Genomic DNA, 15,000 nt, shown 5'->3' with positions numbered 1-15,000 from the left:
TGGCGATGGTGGTGGTGGCGGCGAGGAGCTGGACCCGCAGGACGGCCGCGCAACAACTGATGGTGGTGGTGGTGGTGGTGGTGGTGATGATGAGGAGGAGGGGGAGGAGGATGGGCAGGATGGTGATGGTGATGGTGGTGATGAAGCTAATAAGCCTGAGGCAGACAGCAACAGCAGCAACACCGCCACCAGCGCAACGACAGCACCGCCATCACCATCGACCTCTGTTGCGTCGCTCGTGGCCAAGATGCGTCGGAAATCCGGGCCACCAATTACACATCCGCAGCTCCTTGATTCCGTGCCGCTCAACCTCTCCCAAAACGTCTTTGCCCTCGACGCCCGCGTCACCGCAGCGGAAGGGCTGTACGTACACGCGCTTCGCGTTTGTTTGTTTGTTTGTTTGTTTGTTTGTTTGTTTGTATTTGTGTGTTTGTGTTTGCTTGTTTGTTTGTTTGTTTGTTTGGTTGGTTGCTTGTTTGGTTGGTTGCTTGTTTGTGTGCTTGTGTGCTTGTTTGTGTGCATGATCATCATGTTTAGCGCGTGTGCATGGGCGCATGCGAGTGAGCGAGATGAGTCAATACTGTATGCACCTCTGTCTCGATACGTCTCTGTCTCGCCCTGCCTCTCATCGCCACCATCTGACGTCTGCCCCCACACAACACCATCAGCATGTTCCTGGGGACGGTCTTCCGCTCGCTGCGTCGCACGCTGCTCCGCCGCCTCCCCGACACTGCACACCCGCACCTCGCCGCCTTTTACGCGAACGTACGCGCACGAGCGCCTTTTTTTTTTTTTTTTTTTTTGCGCGCGCGCGTGTGTGTGTGTGTGTGTGTGTGTGTGTGTGTGTGTGTGTGTGTGTGTGTGTGTGTGTGTGTGTGTGTGTGTGCGTGTGTGTGTGTGTGTGTGTGCGTGTGTGTGTGTGTGTGCGTGTGTGTGTGCACCCTTGTCACCTCGCTGTGCATGCTGTTTTCAGCGACATGAGCCGCACCACCACAACTGCTCGCCCCCGCCACCTCCTCATCCACCATCCTGTGCCCACGGGAATCTGCACAGACTGTGGACCATGTTGTTGAGGTTCGCTGGTTTGTGTACAAGCACGTGTGTCAACGGATCCTGGATTACCAGCACGTCGTTGGCCTCTTCTCCCGCGCCAGGTACACACACGCACACACACACACACACACACACACACACCTGTGCCTCGCTCGTGTGCATGACGCAACGCCAGCCGTTGAGGCAACGACTGCATCATTTCTTGCAACTCACACACACGCACACACTGTCACATCTGACGCAACGTTGTTCTGGCAGGTTTGACAAGAAAGAAGTGACGACGGAGCACAGCGCATACGTGGATGAGCTCGTGCAGCATTTTACAGTCATCCACGGTCGCTTCGCCACGCTCGGAGAGTGAGTCACCATGCACGGGGTTGTGTATGTATGTGTGTGTGTGTGTGTGTGTTTGTGTGTGTTTGTGTGTGTGTGTATGTGGGATTGTGTGTGTATGTATGTGTGTGTGTTTGCTTTGCATTTGTTGTTATTTATCTCACGTGTGGCATTACCCCGCGACAGAAAACGACTTCCCGAGGGCGCCAGGAAGCTGATTTGGCAGGAACTGCTCTTGCAGACAAACCTCGCATTTGTTGACGGGTGTGTGTGTGTACGTGTTGTGTGTGTGTGTGTGTGTGTGTGTGTGTGTGTGTGTGTGTGTTTGTGAAGTGTGTTTCTGTCTCCGTTCAACATCTGATGCGTCGTGCGTATTTGTGCACGCTCATGTCGTGTCACGCGTATGTGTGCACGTGTGTGTGTGTGTTTGTAGGTTTGCGCTTGCGAAGAAATGCACGAACGAGGGGCGGGCGCTGATGCAGCTCGACTACAAGCAGTTTCTCAACAGAATCGAGAAATTCACGTCCGTCAAGTGAGTTTTGGCCTTGACTTGCCGTGCAGTGGGTGTATGTGTGTGAGTATGTATATGTGTGTCTGTGTGTGTGTGTGTGTATCTGTGTGTCTGTGTGCGTGTGTACATGAATGTTTGTGTTCACCTCTCTACCTCTCTCCACGTCTCCACCGGCTCCACGTCTGCCTATCTGACGATCTCTGTACACATGTCAAGGCCGAATGTGGAGCTGGTGCAAAACTACATCACCGCGTATTACCTGGCGGAGGACGACCTCGAGGCGTGGCTGCGGCAACACTTTATGGTGCGTGCACTCAACGCGTGTGCTCCCATGCTGCCCCCTGTTTCTTCGCACGTGTATTTGGAACGCTCCGTTTCGCCAAGCACACACACGTACATGCACACACACACACACACTTGCAGATGTACACGCAACGTCAGCTGACGCAGCTTGTGAACGCGACGCTGTCGAACAAGAAGAAGGCGCGCCAGCGCATGCACAAGGTGTTGGAGGAGCTTGCAGCGTCGCCACCCCCACCACCAGCGGCAGCACAACAACAACAACAACAACAACAACAACAACAACAACAACAACAACAACAACAACAACAACAACAACAACAACAACAACAACAACAACAACAACAAGGAGAGGATGCTGTGTCAACAACTTCGTCATCAGCATAACAGGCAGCCTAGAGCAGAGCAGAGCACGAAGGCACTGCACTTGCTGCAGCGCACAACTGCTCACGCCACGGCTCGTGCACTGTCGACTTGTCGTCACCTCATTGTTAGCCTACAACTCTCGCAACCTAGGCTCTCGTTCACGCAACCCAACCTTCACCGCCCACACACCACACACACACCACACGCACACCACACACACGCTGCACGAGCGTTCCCATGATCGAATCTCACGTCACTGGCGTCACTGGCGCGACGGGTGTCATTGTTGTTGTTGTTGTCGTCCCCTCATCATACCACGGCAACATGCCACATCCCCAAGCAAGCGACCATTGCCACAAAAGGGGCGTTTGTTTCTGACGTCACACTTCTGTGCTGCCTTGCTGCTGCAGCCTTGCTTGCTTGCTTTGTCTCCCGCCTTGCTTGCTTGCCTCCCTGGCTCCCGATCACCTCGCTCGCCACTTGTCTGGCAACAAGCGCAGTTGCTGCTTGCACCACCAGAATAATAAAAAATACGCACACCTTGGTTTCGAGTGCGTGCGACATTAACGGCCACAACGAACAAAGGGCGCCGCGCTTCGCGACAATACGCTACCCGGGATAAAAATTGTGGTACATCCACGAAAAAAGCACGTCCTTTCGCCTTCGGTGGCCGCTTTGACCCGTTGCCTGCATGCATTTGGGTTGCGTGAGCAAGGTGACCGTTGGCGGTTGTCCCACGCTGCACGGCAACGGCCACCAATGCTGCGCGCTGCATGTCACCCACGCGCAGCAACAGCACGAGCAACGTCAAGGCGTGGGAGCGCTGCAGCGGGAATTGCGCGTGTCCAAACCAAACATCACAACCAAGTCAAGCAAGGTCCCCTGTCCACGCGAGCTCTCCTTTCATCGCCACACCAGCATCCTGCATTTTCCTTGTCGTTGCATGTGCGAGGTTGTTGCTTTTCCCTCTTTCTTCTTCCCCTTCTTGCTTGGATGCTTGTGCGTCTCTCCCCACTTCTCCTTCTTTTGCTCGCTCGCTGGCCTCTCTCTTTCTTCTGCACTCAACCACACACCACAAAGCACACTCCCCCAACCGACTTTTCCCCCCTCGTCCTTGCGCGCGCGAGAGCGACAAGCGATACACACGATAGAAGTGGCGCTTGCCTGCTTGCTTGCTTACTTCTTGTTTTGCTGTGCCTCTCTGCTTTTGCTGGTCTTTCCCCCAACGTGTGTCTGGGTGGTGAGACGTGTCAAACCTTGTCGAATTCCGTTGGCGCGCGCCGGCTCTCTCGTCATCTCGACGTGTTTTGGGGAACGTGGCCTGGTGCTTGTCGAGCCATCCTCTGCCGCTCGCTCGCCCTTGTGTTGTGTTGTGGTCGTCTTCGTGTTTGAAGCCACCACATCCCTCTCTTGTTCCACTCTCAAGCACGCCCGCCACACAAAGCTGGCGCCAGTGGCGCGCGTGCGTTTGAACCCTGATTCCCAATACCAGGCATTCCTGCCTTTTCCCCCCTCCCATCCCTTTCACTCACACAAACACACAACCACGTCCTCGTGAGTGGTGTTTGAAACACACGCGTGGGTTTCCGTGCTCCGTCTCTTTGTAACACTGACGCCGCTCCCCCCCCCACTTCCATTCGCTCCCTGTGCTTTCTGCTGTTTGACACGACCCTTCCCACAGCCTGCCTGCTCAATACCAGCAGCAGCATCACCACCACTTTCCTGAACCTCTTCCCTTCTTGCTTTGCTCTCTCCTCTCTCTCTCTCCTCTCTCTCCCTCCTCTCTCTCTCTCGTTGCGTGCAACTTCACACCGCTGCTCAACAGCAGTCCCCTGCTTTGCTGCGGCCCGGCGCCGTCTCGTCCCATCAGCCCTTCCTCCCCCCCCCCTCCAACACCTCTCTCTTCCACCCGCGTGAGCCAGCGTTCATCACGACGACGTCACACAGGAGGGGAAAACACAAAACAACCCCCCCCCCCCGGCGCCACGCGCAGTGCTGTGCACTTTTGGTTGAGAAGCTTGCAGCTTCAACCTCGTTTGCAACGACCCACTTCCCCACTCAGTTGAGGGATTACTTCTGTGTCTGTGACCAGGACAACAACAAACAAACACCACCCCCACACGCACGTGCTACGCACCGAAACAACAAGGCTGCGCAGCCCCACTGCCAGGACCAGCAACCCGTCTTGCTCATCTTCATCTGGTGTAACAACAGCAACGCCCGCCGTTTTCACAGCAACAGCACACCCCACCGCTCCCAGCAACCAACCGCCGTCAGGTGTCAGTGCAAACACTCGAACAACCTTCCCTCGATCCCTCTCATTTGCATTCTTCCGCTTGGCTTTGTGTTTGGCATTTCGCGTGAGAGGCAATGTCAACGTCCATAGCCGAACGGCCTGTCATGTGAGTAAGATGTCGAATATGCGTGAATGAATGCATGTGTGTATGTGCGGGTCTGTGAGTGAGAAGGAGAGTGTGTACGTATGTATGTACATGTGTATGAAGAATGTGCGTGTATGTGTCTTGTCGCCCGCGTGTCTACATGTGCGTATGTGTGCCGTGTTGGTTTGTTCTTGCCTGTGAACATGCCCTGTTGTCGCTCACGCGCAAGCCCACGCTCACGCTCGTACCCATGCTTACGCGCAAGCCCACGCTCACGCTCGTACTCACCCCTCTTTCTTCTTCCGCCGCACTCGCCCTTGCATCGCTCCTCTTGTGCACGCGAACAGGACCCACCCTTTTGGCACGAACGAACCCAGCGATTTTGCAGAGTTGCCATCCTTCCACCAACCCACGCCGGCCCAGGTGGTCACAGACATTGACCAGTCACCGCACACCGAAGACAGCAGTTCATACACATCCCAATACCAGCAGCCCCAGTACCAAGCGCAGTCCCAACCCGCTGCACCGGCATCGTCCACCGTTCACGTCCCCACCACGTTTGAGCACGCCCAGGCCTACGCAGCCCACACCGACGACGCCACCATGTCAGGCCTCATGCTTACGCCTTCGCCCGTGCCAGACCCCATGCTGCAGCAGTTGGCACGACAGTCGCCCCCGCTGACAGCGTTTGCAGCGCCGCAGCCCATCCACCGGCCACACCCGCTTCATCAGCAGTTCACGGCCCAGCCGCAACAGCAAGAGCAGGTCCAACATCACCTCGCAGATGCCATGACCCAGGACACGGCAAAACCATCGCCCGTGCTCCCGCCAGCATGTGACATGTCGCAGCCCCAACAGAGCATGCAGCCACACCAGCACCAGCACCAGCACCAGCACCAGCACCAGCAGCCCCAAATGCAGCCCCAGGGCGTTCCACTGCATGCCCTTGCCTTGGATCAGGCCCAGTCATCGCCGCGGCTGCTGCAGCAACTGGTGCATCATCTGCAGCGGCACCAGTTCACCCATGTCAGCGCCCTCCTCGCCCAGCAGCAGCAGCAGGTGTTTGCTCAGTTCCAGATGCTTCAACAGCAACAGCAACAACAGCAGCAACAGCAGCAGCGCATGCCAGACATGGCGCCTGGCATGCCAGATCCGCGCCTCTTGTTTGGCGGTGTGGCTGCGAACCAGGGCGGGATGCCTCCTGCGCAGACACAAGCGCCCTCCGCCATGCCCGGCCCCCACTCCCCGAGCATCGGCCCAACCGGCCTTGCTCCAGCAGCCACTGCAGATGTTGCCACCACCGCCATGGGTGGCAACAGCGGCAGCAGCAGCAGTGCTCGTCATGCTGGTGGTGGGAAAGCACAGCGTGCGGGCCGCAGGCGCCGGCAAGCGCGACAACAGCGGAGGCGCGAGCACCACACCACTCGGTCCCACGAAGTGTCACCATCAGCATCGCCGTCCGTAGTGGCTGCCACTGGTGGCGCCAGCAGCGCTGGTGGCAGGTCCCCTGCGCAGGCTCCGTCCTTTCCCGTCCTCGTACGTGTACATTGTGTGTGTGTGTGTGTGTGTGTGTGTGTATGTGTGTGTGTGTGTGTGTGTGTGTGTGTGTGTGTGTGTGTGTATGTGTGTGTGTGTGTGAACGGGTGTGTGTGAACGGGTGTGTGTGCGAATATAACCGCACGTATGCATGTATGTGTGGCATGTGTGTGTGTGCCACGTGAACGAACGTTGAGGCCCAACCTGCTTGTTGTGCATCTGCAAGGCTCTTGCCACTCGTCGCACACAATCTCACACACTGCTTCACGTGCGCTTCTCTTTGGATTTGGTTTTGCCTGCAGGCAAAGTTTGCCAGCACAATCAACAACTTCACCCGCGATCTACACAAGCACCTGGGCAAGCTGGTGTCCAAACACGAGGTGTACCAACAGGTGAAGGTCACAGAGGGCTCAAACGCCAAGTTCTCCGTCACCTACTGTAGGTCACACATGTATTTTGGAATCCGAAACGCTGTGCACGTGCTTGCATCTCCTCTGTAATCAGCCTTCATATCATCACCACCCGACGGTAACCTTGTGTCCTCCATCACTCAGTGTTTTCTCACCCTCTCGCCTCCACACCCCCCCCCATGCTGCCCCGTTGTTATGATCACATCCACAGGGAAGAAGATTATGCGGCAGATTGTGAAGGGCATGCTTCAACACGGCGTGTCTGTCGCCGCCATCAACGCGGAGATTGAGTCCACGCAGGCAAACGGTCTCGTGTACATCAAGTCCGAAATTCCGGGCGAGTGGAAGCTCATCACCATGTGGGACAACTGAAGTGAAGGCGCGAACATGGACACCGTTCACCCTGCCCACGTCTCTCGTACCCTCTGCGTTGTGCTTTGGTCAAGGCAAGCCCTCCTTTCCAACCCTCGTTACCACCACTTCTCCATGGAATGTGTTTCACGCCCACTGCGTGCATTATCACCCCCTCGTTCCATCCTCTTGTCAACCATCCCACGGTTGTAGTGGCGCACCCATCAGTTCCCATGGCACGCGTGCGCATCATCGCGCTGTCTGTGACAGCCCCGTGTGCACTCGCTGGTGTCCTGGTGCGTGTTGGTGTGGATGGATTGGCACTGTACATATGTCGTGCACGGCGCGCAACGTGCACAACCCGTCCACTTCCCCATACATGCACGTGAGGTCTTGTTTTGGTATCGGCTGGTCTCTGTCCTGTTATTGTGTTGTTGCATTGCTTTCACATCACATAACCTCGCCTCACGTGCCACCCATCCCTCCCCTCTCAAGCGCCTGTGCGTGTGCGCTCTGTTTGATTTGGTTAGTCCATTGTTGTTGCTGACCGCAAATTGATGCACACTCGGTGTCTCATTGTTGCTGCACACATTGCCATTGACGCGTGTGCGCAGGCATCCGTTACCCCCTTTCCCAACTAGCGTTCGATGTTTGACAAGCGATAATTGTCTCCCTTCCTTACCCTTCCCTTATATCTCTGCCTGTGCTGTGCACAACATGTAAGATGCCCTCTTCTCTTCTTCTTCCTCCTCTTTTTGCTTCTGGGCGTGTGTTGTTTGGAGCGCCCTCTCCGTATCTCTGTTGTCACCGCGTGACCTTCCAATAACACACACGCAAACAAGAGACCGGGGTTTATGCGAGAGCTCCAATTGAGCATGTTGAGGGAGGATGTGGAGGCAGCACGTGAGACGCAGGTAAGGGATTGGTGTGCACGATTGAGGGGGGGGGGGAGGGTGGCACATATAGAGGTGGCAAGGTCAGACAGACACACACACACACACACACACACACAGACACAGACACACACACACACACACACACACAGACAAGCGCGTGCGTGGCTGTGTGCGTTGGCTATTCCTCGAGGATCTCCACCTTGGGTCCCGTGTCATCATCAGGGCGTGCGGGCGCAACGTATTGTGGCGCTTCCTCCACATCATCCGCTTTCTTGTCGCCTTTCTTCTTCGTCTTCTCCATCTTCTTCGTCGTGTCTGCTTCAATCTCCTCCACCTCCTCCTCTTCCTTGTCATCACCATCATCATCGGCATCACTCAGTTCCTCTTCCTCTTCCTCTTCCTCCTGCCGCGCCTTTGCCTCCTCCTGCCAGCGTTGGCGCATTGCCTGTATCTCCGCAGCAGCGCCAACGGCAGACTTGCGCACGGCTTCAACAGACTCAACCAGCCCGTACTTGGCAAGCTGCTCCAGAATCTGTGAGCATGTACACAAGGAGGGAAGAGGGGAGGGGAGGGAAGCACACGTTTGCGTTTTTTTTTTTTGTGTGTGTGTTTTCGTTGTTTGTGTATATGTATGTGGGTGTGGGTGTGTTTGCGTTGTTTGTTTGTTCGTGTTTGTGTGTTTGTGTTTGACAAAGCGATGTTGACGTACGTTGAGGGTGTATTGCTTGATGGTGACGTTGGTGGACGTGACTTCCAGTGCTGTGATGATCACGAGCATTTCTTGCTCCGTAAAATGCTGTGCAATCTCCTGTGTAAGCCAAAGGCAGAACAACAACGAATGAGATGGAGGGCGTTGTTTTTGATTTCTCCACTTTTGACAGTGCATGCAGGCAACACGGGATGAACGGTCACAATTCACAATGCCACTGACCTTGCTGGTTGCCACCATGTTGCGAGCAATGTGGAGGCCACGATGCTGCAGCTCAGCCTCTCCGCACACCTGCACAAGTGTGTGTGTGCGTGTGTGTGTGTGTGAATTGCGCATGACACTCCCATATCGGGAAACAGAACTAAAGACTGCCCACAGGCATTCCACAGCACAGTGCAGAGCAAGCACCAGCCACCCCCCCCCCCAAGCAAAACAACCACCCTCCCCCCCCCCCAACATTGCCTTGGCGTACCATGAGCTCCTTGAGGACCTGCATGCCTTGCTTCTCGTCCACAATGCGCTGACACACGTCGGGGCTGCTGGACAAAATCGCCAGTCCGCCGCTCGCAGCACGGCACGTCGCTGCAGACACATGGCATTGTGTGTGTGTGCATGAGTGTGTGTGCGTGTGTGTGTGTTTGTGAGTGCGTTGTGTGTGTGTACGTGTATGTGTGTGCATGTGTGTGAGTGCGTTGTGTGTGTGTGTGTACGTGTATGTGTGTGCATGAGTGTGAGTGCGTTGTGTGTATGTGTGTGTGTGCATGAGTGTGAGTGTGTATGTGTGTGCGCGCGCGCTTGCGTGCATAGGTTTACACGAGTGCATGCGTGCGAATATAACGGCACGTGCGTGTGTGTGTATGATTGTGTGCTTACGGAGGTCAAAGTCGTCCTGCTCAACGCCGGCGAAGAGAATCCAGAGCTTCAGTCGCTCAAAGCTCGCGCCATCCTTCTTCGCAAACTGTTGAACAGCAGCAACAACAACAAGAGCAGCGGGGAAAGGAGTACACGTGGTGACACCAGAGATGAGACGAAGGCAAGTGGTGCATACGACACGGCACAATGCGCCACACCATAGCTAACATGCGCACTGGCAACTGCACAACATGCGGTGAAGCCCAAAAACAACGCACGACCCTCTCTCCACGCCACACGCCACACGCCACACACGCACCACTCCCCATAATGCACATTGTGTCACCTGGTCGAAGATTTTCTCCGAGTAGAAGCAGTTACAGAGCCCCTCTGTTGCTGCGCGGCGAATGAGTGGATCCTCATCAAACATCATGTCCTCCAACCGCGCAACCGCTTTGTCTCGCAGCAGCTTGTTCCTGGCAGTGGTAGTTGATGTCACGTTGATGAGGTACAGGGAGTTGCACACACGAACAGCCACGTGGACAAACGTACAAACACACGTTCGAATACGCAACACACACACACGCATGCACACACATGCGCACATGAGGGGATTGCGACGACACGAAAGCAGCACCTGAGGTCATCATTGATGGAAGCAAGGTTTGTCATGGCCATTGCCGCCTCAAACATCATCAGCCCGTTGCGCTCCCTGAACCATCGGCAGTGGTGGTGGTGATGATGATGATGATGATGATGATGATGATGATGATGATGATGATGATGATGATGATGATGATGATGATGATGATGATGATGATGCGTTAGCATCCACAGCGCCACGAAAAAAAGGCAGATCATGGCATGGTTGATGTTGTGCGCATGAAAATGTGCAAGCAATCCGGCTCGGTGTGTGCGTGTGTATGTGTGCATGTGTGACGTGTGTGTGTGTGTGTGTCACCTTGAGAGTTTGACGAGTGGCTTGACGAGTTCGGCGACGCGCTGACCAGGAAACGCAATCCTGAAGACAACAACAACATGCGCACGTGCATGGGAGGAGTAGTGGTGGAGGTGTGCAGGTGCACATGTGAGCACGCAACATGTAAAGCAGGCTATCGTAACATGGTGAGCAAGAACAAGAGCGGGGCTTACGTTGGGTCTGTGGTGATTGCAATCTTTGCAAGCGCGTGGGCAGCCTTGATCATGCCTGCCACATCCAACATGAGTAAATCGGAACACGTGAGCGGGGCGAATGCAAACTGACATGGGAGGAATGTGGACATGGGCTTTAGACAGACAGGCACACAAACAAACAAACAAACAAACAAACAAACCAAGCAAGCAAACAAACCAAGCAAGCAAACAAGCAAACAAAGCTGCGTGTGTGCTGCGTACCCTTGTCCGTGTTTTCGCGGGCGAGTTCGAGCAGTACGCGCGCGCCGCCCTGGGCAACAACGGTGCCACGATGCTGCTGCTTCTCCGTCAGCGCAAGCAGCACACGCGCAACCTGTGGCACACATCCGCACAGTCGTGGTGACGGCGGTGAACGTGGTGGGTGATGAAGGGGGGGGGGTGCAAAACAAGTAGTGGACGGCGCGAATGTGTGCGTGTGCATACCTGTTCGCGGGTTCCCTCGCTCTGGGTCTTTGAGAGCTGCACCAGCGCCGTCACGAACCCGTGCTCAACCAGCCGGTCAACTGCACACACACGCACACACAATAAAGAAATGCAACCATTGAGAGGGTGTACAAAACACGAGGAGAGTGTGAGAGTGTTCTTGTGTGCCATGACATCCGTGACATACGCGAAAACTCTCTCACACACACACACACACACACGCACGCACACACATGCATACGATGAACGCACCTCGCTTTTGGACAAACTCATCTGCGTCCTTCTCATGCGGCTCGGGGATGTTTTCTCCGGCAAACTTGCCTGCAAGCAACATGGGTCCGCCACACACACACACACACACACACACACACACACACACACACACACACACACACACACACACACACACACACACACACACACACACGCACACACACACACACACGCACACACGCACACATATGCGCTCATGTCAATGCAGGCAGGGGATGCGCTATCTCTCGCACACGAACACACGAGCACACGAACAACAACAACAACAACAACAACTTAAACAACAACTTAAACAACAACAGCACCGAGTTTCTTCAGCTGTTCCTGCTCCTCGGATGCCTCCGGTTTGTCGAAGCTGTTGGTCAAATTCACAAGCATGTTCGCCAGCGAAAACTGGATGGTCGTGTCTGGCGCGAGCAACAGCACGTATGCACACACACAACATGTTGGTGAAGTGAATGTGAGTGCGAGTGTGTCAAGAACCAAACAAACCACCCCCCCCACACACTCCTGACATCAACAGCAGTACCACCACCACTATGATTTAAGATGTTGTCGTTGCTCTTGTGCTTGGTGTTATTGCTGTTGGTGTTGCTGCTGCGTATGTGTGTGTGTGTGCGCGCACCTTGGCCGACGCAGACGCGGTGCACGGCCTTAAGGACGGCATCGTCATTGGAAATGAGCTCCTTGACATCGGCATCGAGGCTGAGGTACGCCAGACCCTCGCTCGCCCACTTGCGCACATCGTCATCGTGCGACGACTCAAGCAGAAACCTGTCATGGTCGAGGAGGAGGACGAGGTGGTGGTGGTGGTGAACACATGCTCACATGACGGGGGATGTGACAAGCGTGTGATGCCTGCAAGCATTGGAAACAGCAATTGCATGGATGGATCTCTTGTTGCGCGACCGCAACAGTGTCATTGACTTGCCCGTCGTCCAAACAAAATCCAACATCAAAAACACCAACATAACAAAACCACACGACAGACATACAGCACTACAAGCAAGACGCATTGCAACTCACGGCCTGAGTTTCTTTGCGAGGTTGATCATGGAGTGTTCGGACATGGAGCGAAGATTCTTGGCGCCAGAGCCAACACTCGCCATCTTGCACAGGCCGCACAGCGCCCGCACACGAATCACATCAGGCAGCTCCTTTGCATACAGCGTCTTCAGGATCGGGAAACCCTAGATAGAGGCGGCGCGTTGGGTGTTGGGGGGGGGGGTGCATGTGGTGCGATGAGGGAACAACGGCAGCTAATGCACACGCGTTTGCGTGTGTGTTGGGCGGGAGGCGTTGAGGAACTGTAACCGAAGCTGTTGCAAACTCCAACAAACGACTGTCAACACACACACACACACACACACACACAACAGAGATAAACACAACACACGCGAATACACGCGCGCACCTCCATCATGATTCCACGTGCTCGCTTCTTGTCTGATGCGGCGTGTGCAATGGCCTCAGCAGCGGCACACTGCACCTCCATATCCGAAGACTGCGCCATCTTCATCAGATGCGCAAACACATCCTCATGCTCCAGGATCTGTTGCGGCGCCAGACACATGTTCATGATGGTGGTGGTGGTGGTGGTGGTGTGTATGGGAGTCGTGTGCGTGAGAGGATGGCCATATGGGAGGTGCAGCACAACAGCACAGATGATGTAAGGGCAAGCGTGATGAGCAGTGCATGCATCCATGTGTGTGTGTGTGTGTTTGTGTGTGGAAACGACACCTGGTTGCCGACATCAACAACAGCGGCCATGATGGTGATGAGAACATTCGTGGCAGGCAGGTTGGCCTGGGGGTCGTCAACAAACCTGAAAACATGCACACACACACACACACACACACACGCACACACACACACAGACACACACGCACACACACACACACACACACACACACACACACACACACACACACACACACAGGGACGCACACAGACGCACAAACAGACACACACACGTGTGCGCGCCGCATGGGGCGTTGAGTTGCTGTCAGTTTATGACAGTTGTCAAGTGGTGTCCGCGGGTGCATCATCAAGACCACACAACACAAGCAGCGTCACACCACCCAGCACTGAAGCTTTGATTCAAGCAACAACACACGCACTTGACTTGGTTGAGGCAGTCGGCAACAAACTGCTCGTCAGGCAGTCCTTTGGCCTTGGTTGCATCATGAATGCGCTGAAGGGTCACGGAGATGGCACCACGCAGTCCAAGCGCGCCGTCATTTGCATCGCCAGCACCAGCGGTATCGTCCTTGCCTTTATCTCCTTCCTTCTTGTCACCCTTGGTCACCTGCTTCTTCCCCTCTGCTGCTGCTGCTGCTGCCTGCGCATGCTGCAGTGGGGAGGGGCTCAGGGCAGCGAGGATCAACAGCGCACGCACACCGCCAAGCGTCATGAACCTGATGTAATGCCACGGTGTGTGAGTGTATGGAGGTGTGTGTTTTGAGCGTGCGAGCGTGTGAGTGTGAGTGTGAGTGAGTGAGCGTGTGAGTGAGTGAGTGAATGTGTGTGTGAGTGTGAGAGTGTGTGTAAGCACCAGCATGCAAGCACGAACATGCGACGTCAAGCAGTCAGTCATGACACAGTGACGATCCACACCTCTTTGCAATGTCGGCTCGCTTTGCGTTTGTCATGATGGCGTTGACGGCAGCAGCGCGACCATCCAGTCCAACCCTGACGAACAATCACGATGACGACGACGACGATGATGATCACGATCATGATGATGGTGGTGGGTCGTTGTCGTGGTGGTGATGATGATGGTGATGATGGTGGTGGCAGTCATGATAGGGGTGAGAAGGAGACACAAGTGTTGCGTCGCACAATCCAAAGTAACCAGTACAAACCACAACAACAAACAACCACCTTCAATGCACAGCCACAACACGCGGCAAAGGAATTTCAAACGGCACTGACTTCCTGTTCTTGATGATGGCGATGACGTGTGTGAGGAGCGCTGTTGTCGTCTCGGACATGGCGGCCGTCACGTCTGCGCTCTCGCTCACAGCCTCAATCCCTTTAGCAAAGATGCGCACAAGCGCCTTGATCGCACGGATGTTGCCCTGCGTCATGGTGGCAATGGTGGTGGCGATGGTGGTGGTGATAATGGTGGTGGTGATGGTGGTGAGAGACGTCGGAAGCAAGTCACGGGAAGCAAAGTTGAGGCGGCAGTGAAGTGTGCGTGTGCGTGTGTGTGCGAGTGTGCGTGTGAGTGTGGGTGTGTATGCACATGAGCATGTATGTGTGCGTGCATGTTTGTACCGAGAGGAGGATGGCTGAGAACTGGTCGGCAGCATTGGCGTGCAGCAGTCGCGTCACCATCGACGCCTGAACACCGAAAACACACACACACACACACACACACACACACACACACACACACACACACACGAGA

The 15,000-nt window shown here is 55.1% G+C and overlaps 4 protein-coding genes across 4 annotated transcripts in view; 3 read left to right on the top strand and 1 right to left on the bottom strand.

Moving 5' to 3' along the window:
• The window catches only part of PTSG_06981 (uncharacterized protein), a gene marked incomplete at both ends in the record, with an annotated part of 8,547 nt that extends 5,963 nt beyond the window's left edge, over positions 1 to 2,584 (top strand). Inside the window, 8 exons of the mRNA XM_004992328.1 lie at positions 1 to 363; positions 669 to 765; positions 1,054 to 1,154; positions 1,312 to 1,410; positions 1,573 to 1,650; positions 1,820 to 1,918; positions 2,114 to 2,201; positions 2,321 to 2,584. The exon at positions 1 to 363 is cut by the window's left edge and continues 11 nt beyond it. Coding sequence (XP_004992385.1) covers positions 1 to 363; positions 669 to 765; positions 1,054 to 1,154; positions 1,312 to 1,410; positions 1,573 to 1,650; positions 1,820 to 1,918; positions 2,114 to 2,201; positions 2,321 to 2,584 — 1,189 coding nt within the window. The remainder of the gene's footprint in view (positions 364 to 668; positions 766 to 1,053; positions 1,155 to 1,311; positions 1,411 to 1,572; positions 1,651 to 1,819; positions 1,919 to 2,113; positions 2,202 to 2,320) is intronic.
• A 919-nt stretch (positions 2,585 to 3,503) lies between these two features.
• On the top strand, positions 3,504 to 4,472 carry PTSG_13252 (uncharacterized protein). Its single transcript, XM_004992327.1, has one exon. The coding sequence runs from the start codon at positions 3,507 to 3,509 to the stop codon at positions 4,119 to 4,121; it is 615 nt and encodes a 204-aa protein (XP_004992384.1). The 5' UTR covers positions 3,504 to 3,506; the 3' UTR covers positions 4,122 to 4,472.
• Positions 4,473 to 4,538: 66 nt separating this feature from the next.
• PTSG_06980 (uncharacterized protein) lies at positions 4,539 to 8,084 on the top strand. Its single transcript, XM_004992326.1, has 4 exons — positions 4,539 to 4,965; positions 5,292 to 6,480; positions 6,783 to 6,918; positions 7,102 to 8,084. Exons 1-4 carry the CDS (start codon positions 4,934 to 4,936, stop codon positions 7,260 to 7,262), a joined length of 1,518 nt encoding a protein of 505 aa, XP_004992383.1. The 5' UTR covers positions 4,539 to 4,933; the 3' UTR covers positions 7,263 to 8,084.
• PTSG_06979 (uncharacterized protein) overlaps positions 8,080 to 15,000 on the bottom strand; it is a gene marked incomplete at its 5' end in the record, with an annotated part of 8,436 nt that continues 1,515 nt past the window's right edge. The window contains 21 exons of the mRNA XM_004992325.1: positions 8,080 to 8,669; positions 8,847 to 8,945; positions 9,069 to 9,137; positions 9,319 to 9,428; positions 9,720 to 9,804; positions 10,045 to 10,174; positions 10,336 to 10,410; positions 10,660 to 10,719; positions 10,851 to 10,905; positions 11,094 to 11,205; positions 11,316 to 11,395; positions 11,568 to 11,636; positions 11,894 to 11,995; positions 12,214 to 12,362; positions 12,615 to 12,778; positions 13,003 to 13,140; positions 13,329 to 13,413; positions 13,709 to 14,005; positions 14,205 to 14,279; positions 14,523 to 14,668; positions 14,868 to 14,933. Of these exons, the coding sequence (XP_004992382.1) occupies positions 8,316 to 8,669; positions 8,847 to 8,945; positions 9,069 to 9,137; positions 9,319 to 9,428; positions 9,720 to 9,804; positions 10,045 to 10,174; positions 10,336 to 10,410; positions 10,660 to 10,719; positions 10,851 to 10,905; positions 11,094 to 11,205; positions 11,316 to 11,395; positions 11,568 to 11,636; positions 11,894 to 11,995; positions 12,214 to 12,362; positions 12,615 to 12,778; positions 13,003 to 13,140; positions 13,329 to 13,413; positions 13,709 to 14,005; positions 14,205 to 14,279; positions 14,523 to 14,668; positions 14,868 to 14,933 (2,520 nt within the window). The 3' untranslated portion in view covers positions 8,080 to 8,315. The remainder of the gene's footprint in view (positions 8,670 to 8,846; positions 8,946 to 9,068; positions 9,138 to 9,318; positions 9,429 to 9,719; positions 9,805 to 10,044; positions 10,175 to 10,335; positions 10,411 to 10,659; positions 10,720 to 10,850; positions 10,906 to 11,093; positions 11,206 to 11,315; positions 11,396 to 11,567; positions 11,637 to 11,893; positions 11,996 to 12,213; positions 12,363 to 12,614; positions 12,779 to 13,002; positions 13,141 to 13,328; positions 13,414 to 13,708; positions 14,006 to 14,204; positions 14,280 to 14,522; positions 14,669 to 14,867; positions 14,934 to 15,000) is intronic.

Source organism: Salpingoeca rosetta (assembly GCF_000188695.1).
Source record: "Salpingoeca rosetta unplaced genomic scaffold supercont1.17, whole genome shotgun sequence".
NCBI classification, from domain to species: Eukaryota; class Choanoflagellata; order Craspedida; family Salpingoecidae; genus Salpingoeca; species Salpingoeca rosetta.
Note: the sequence above shows the minus strand (reverse complement) of the source record. Positions and strands in the feature narration are given on the sequence as shown.

What these genes read in the sequence shown, in the direction of transcription:
- PTSG_13252 (XM_004992327.1), top strand. Translation starts at nt 3,507, where the DNA reads ATGTGCGAGGTTGTTGCTTTTCCCTCTTTCTTCTTCCCCTTCTTGCTT.
- PTSG_06980 (XM_004992326.1), top strand. Translation starts at nt 4,934, where the DNA reads ATGTCAACGTCCATAGCCGAACGGCCTGTCAT. An exon ending in ATAGCCGAACGGCCTGTCAT is followed by an intron (nt 4,966 to 5,291) that starts GTGAGTAAGATG and finishes GCACGCGAACAG; the next exon opens with GACCCACCCTTTTGGCACGA. An exon ending in CAAGTTCTCCGTCACCTACT is followed by an intron (nt 6,919 to 7,101) that starts GTAGGTCACACA and finishes TCACATCCACAG; the next exon opens with GGAAGAAGATTATGCGGCAG.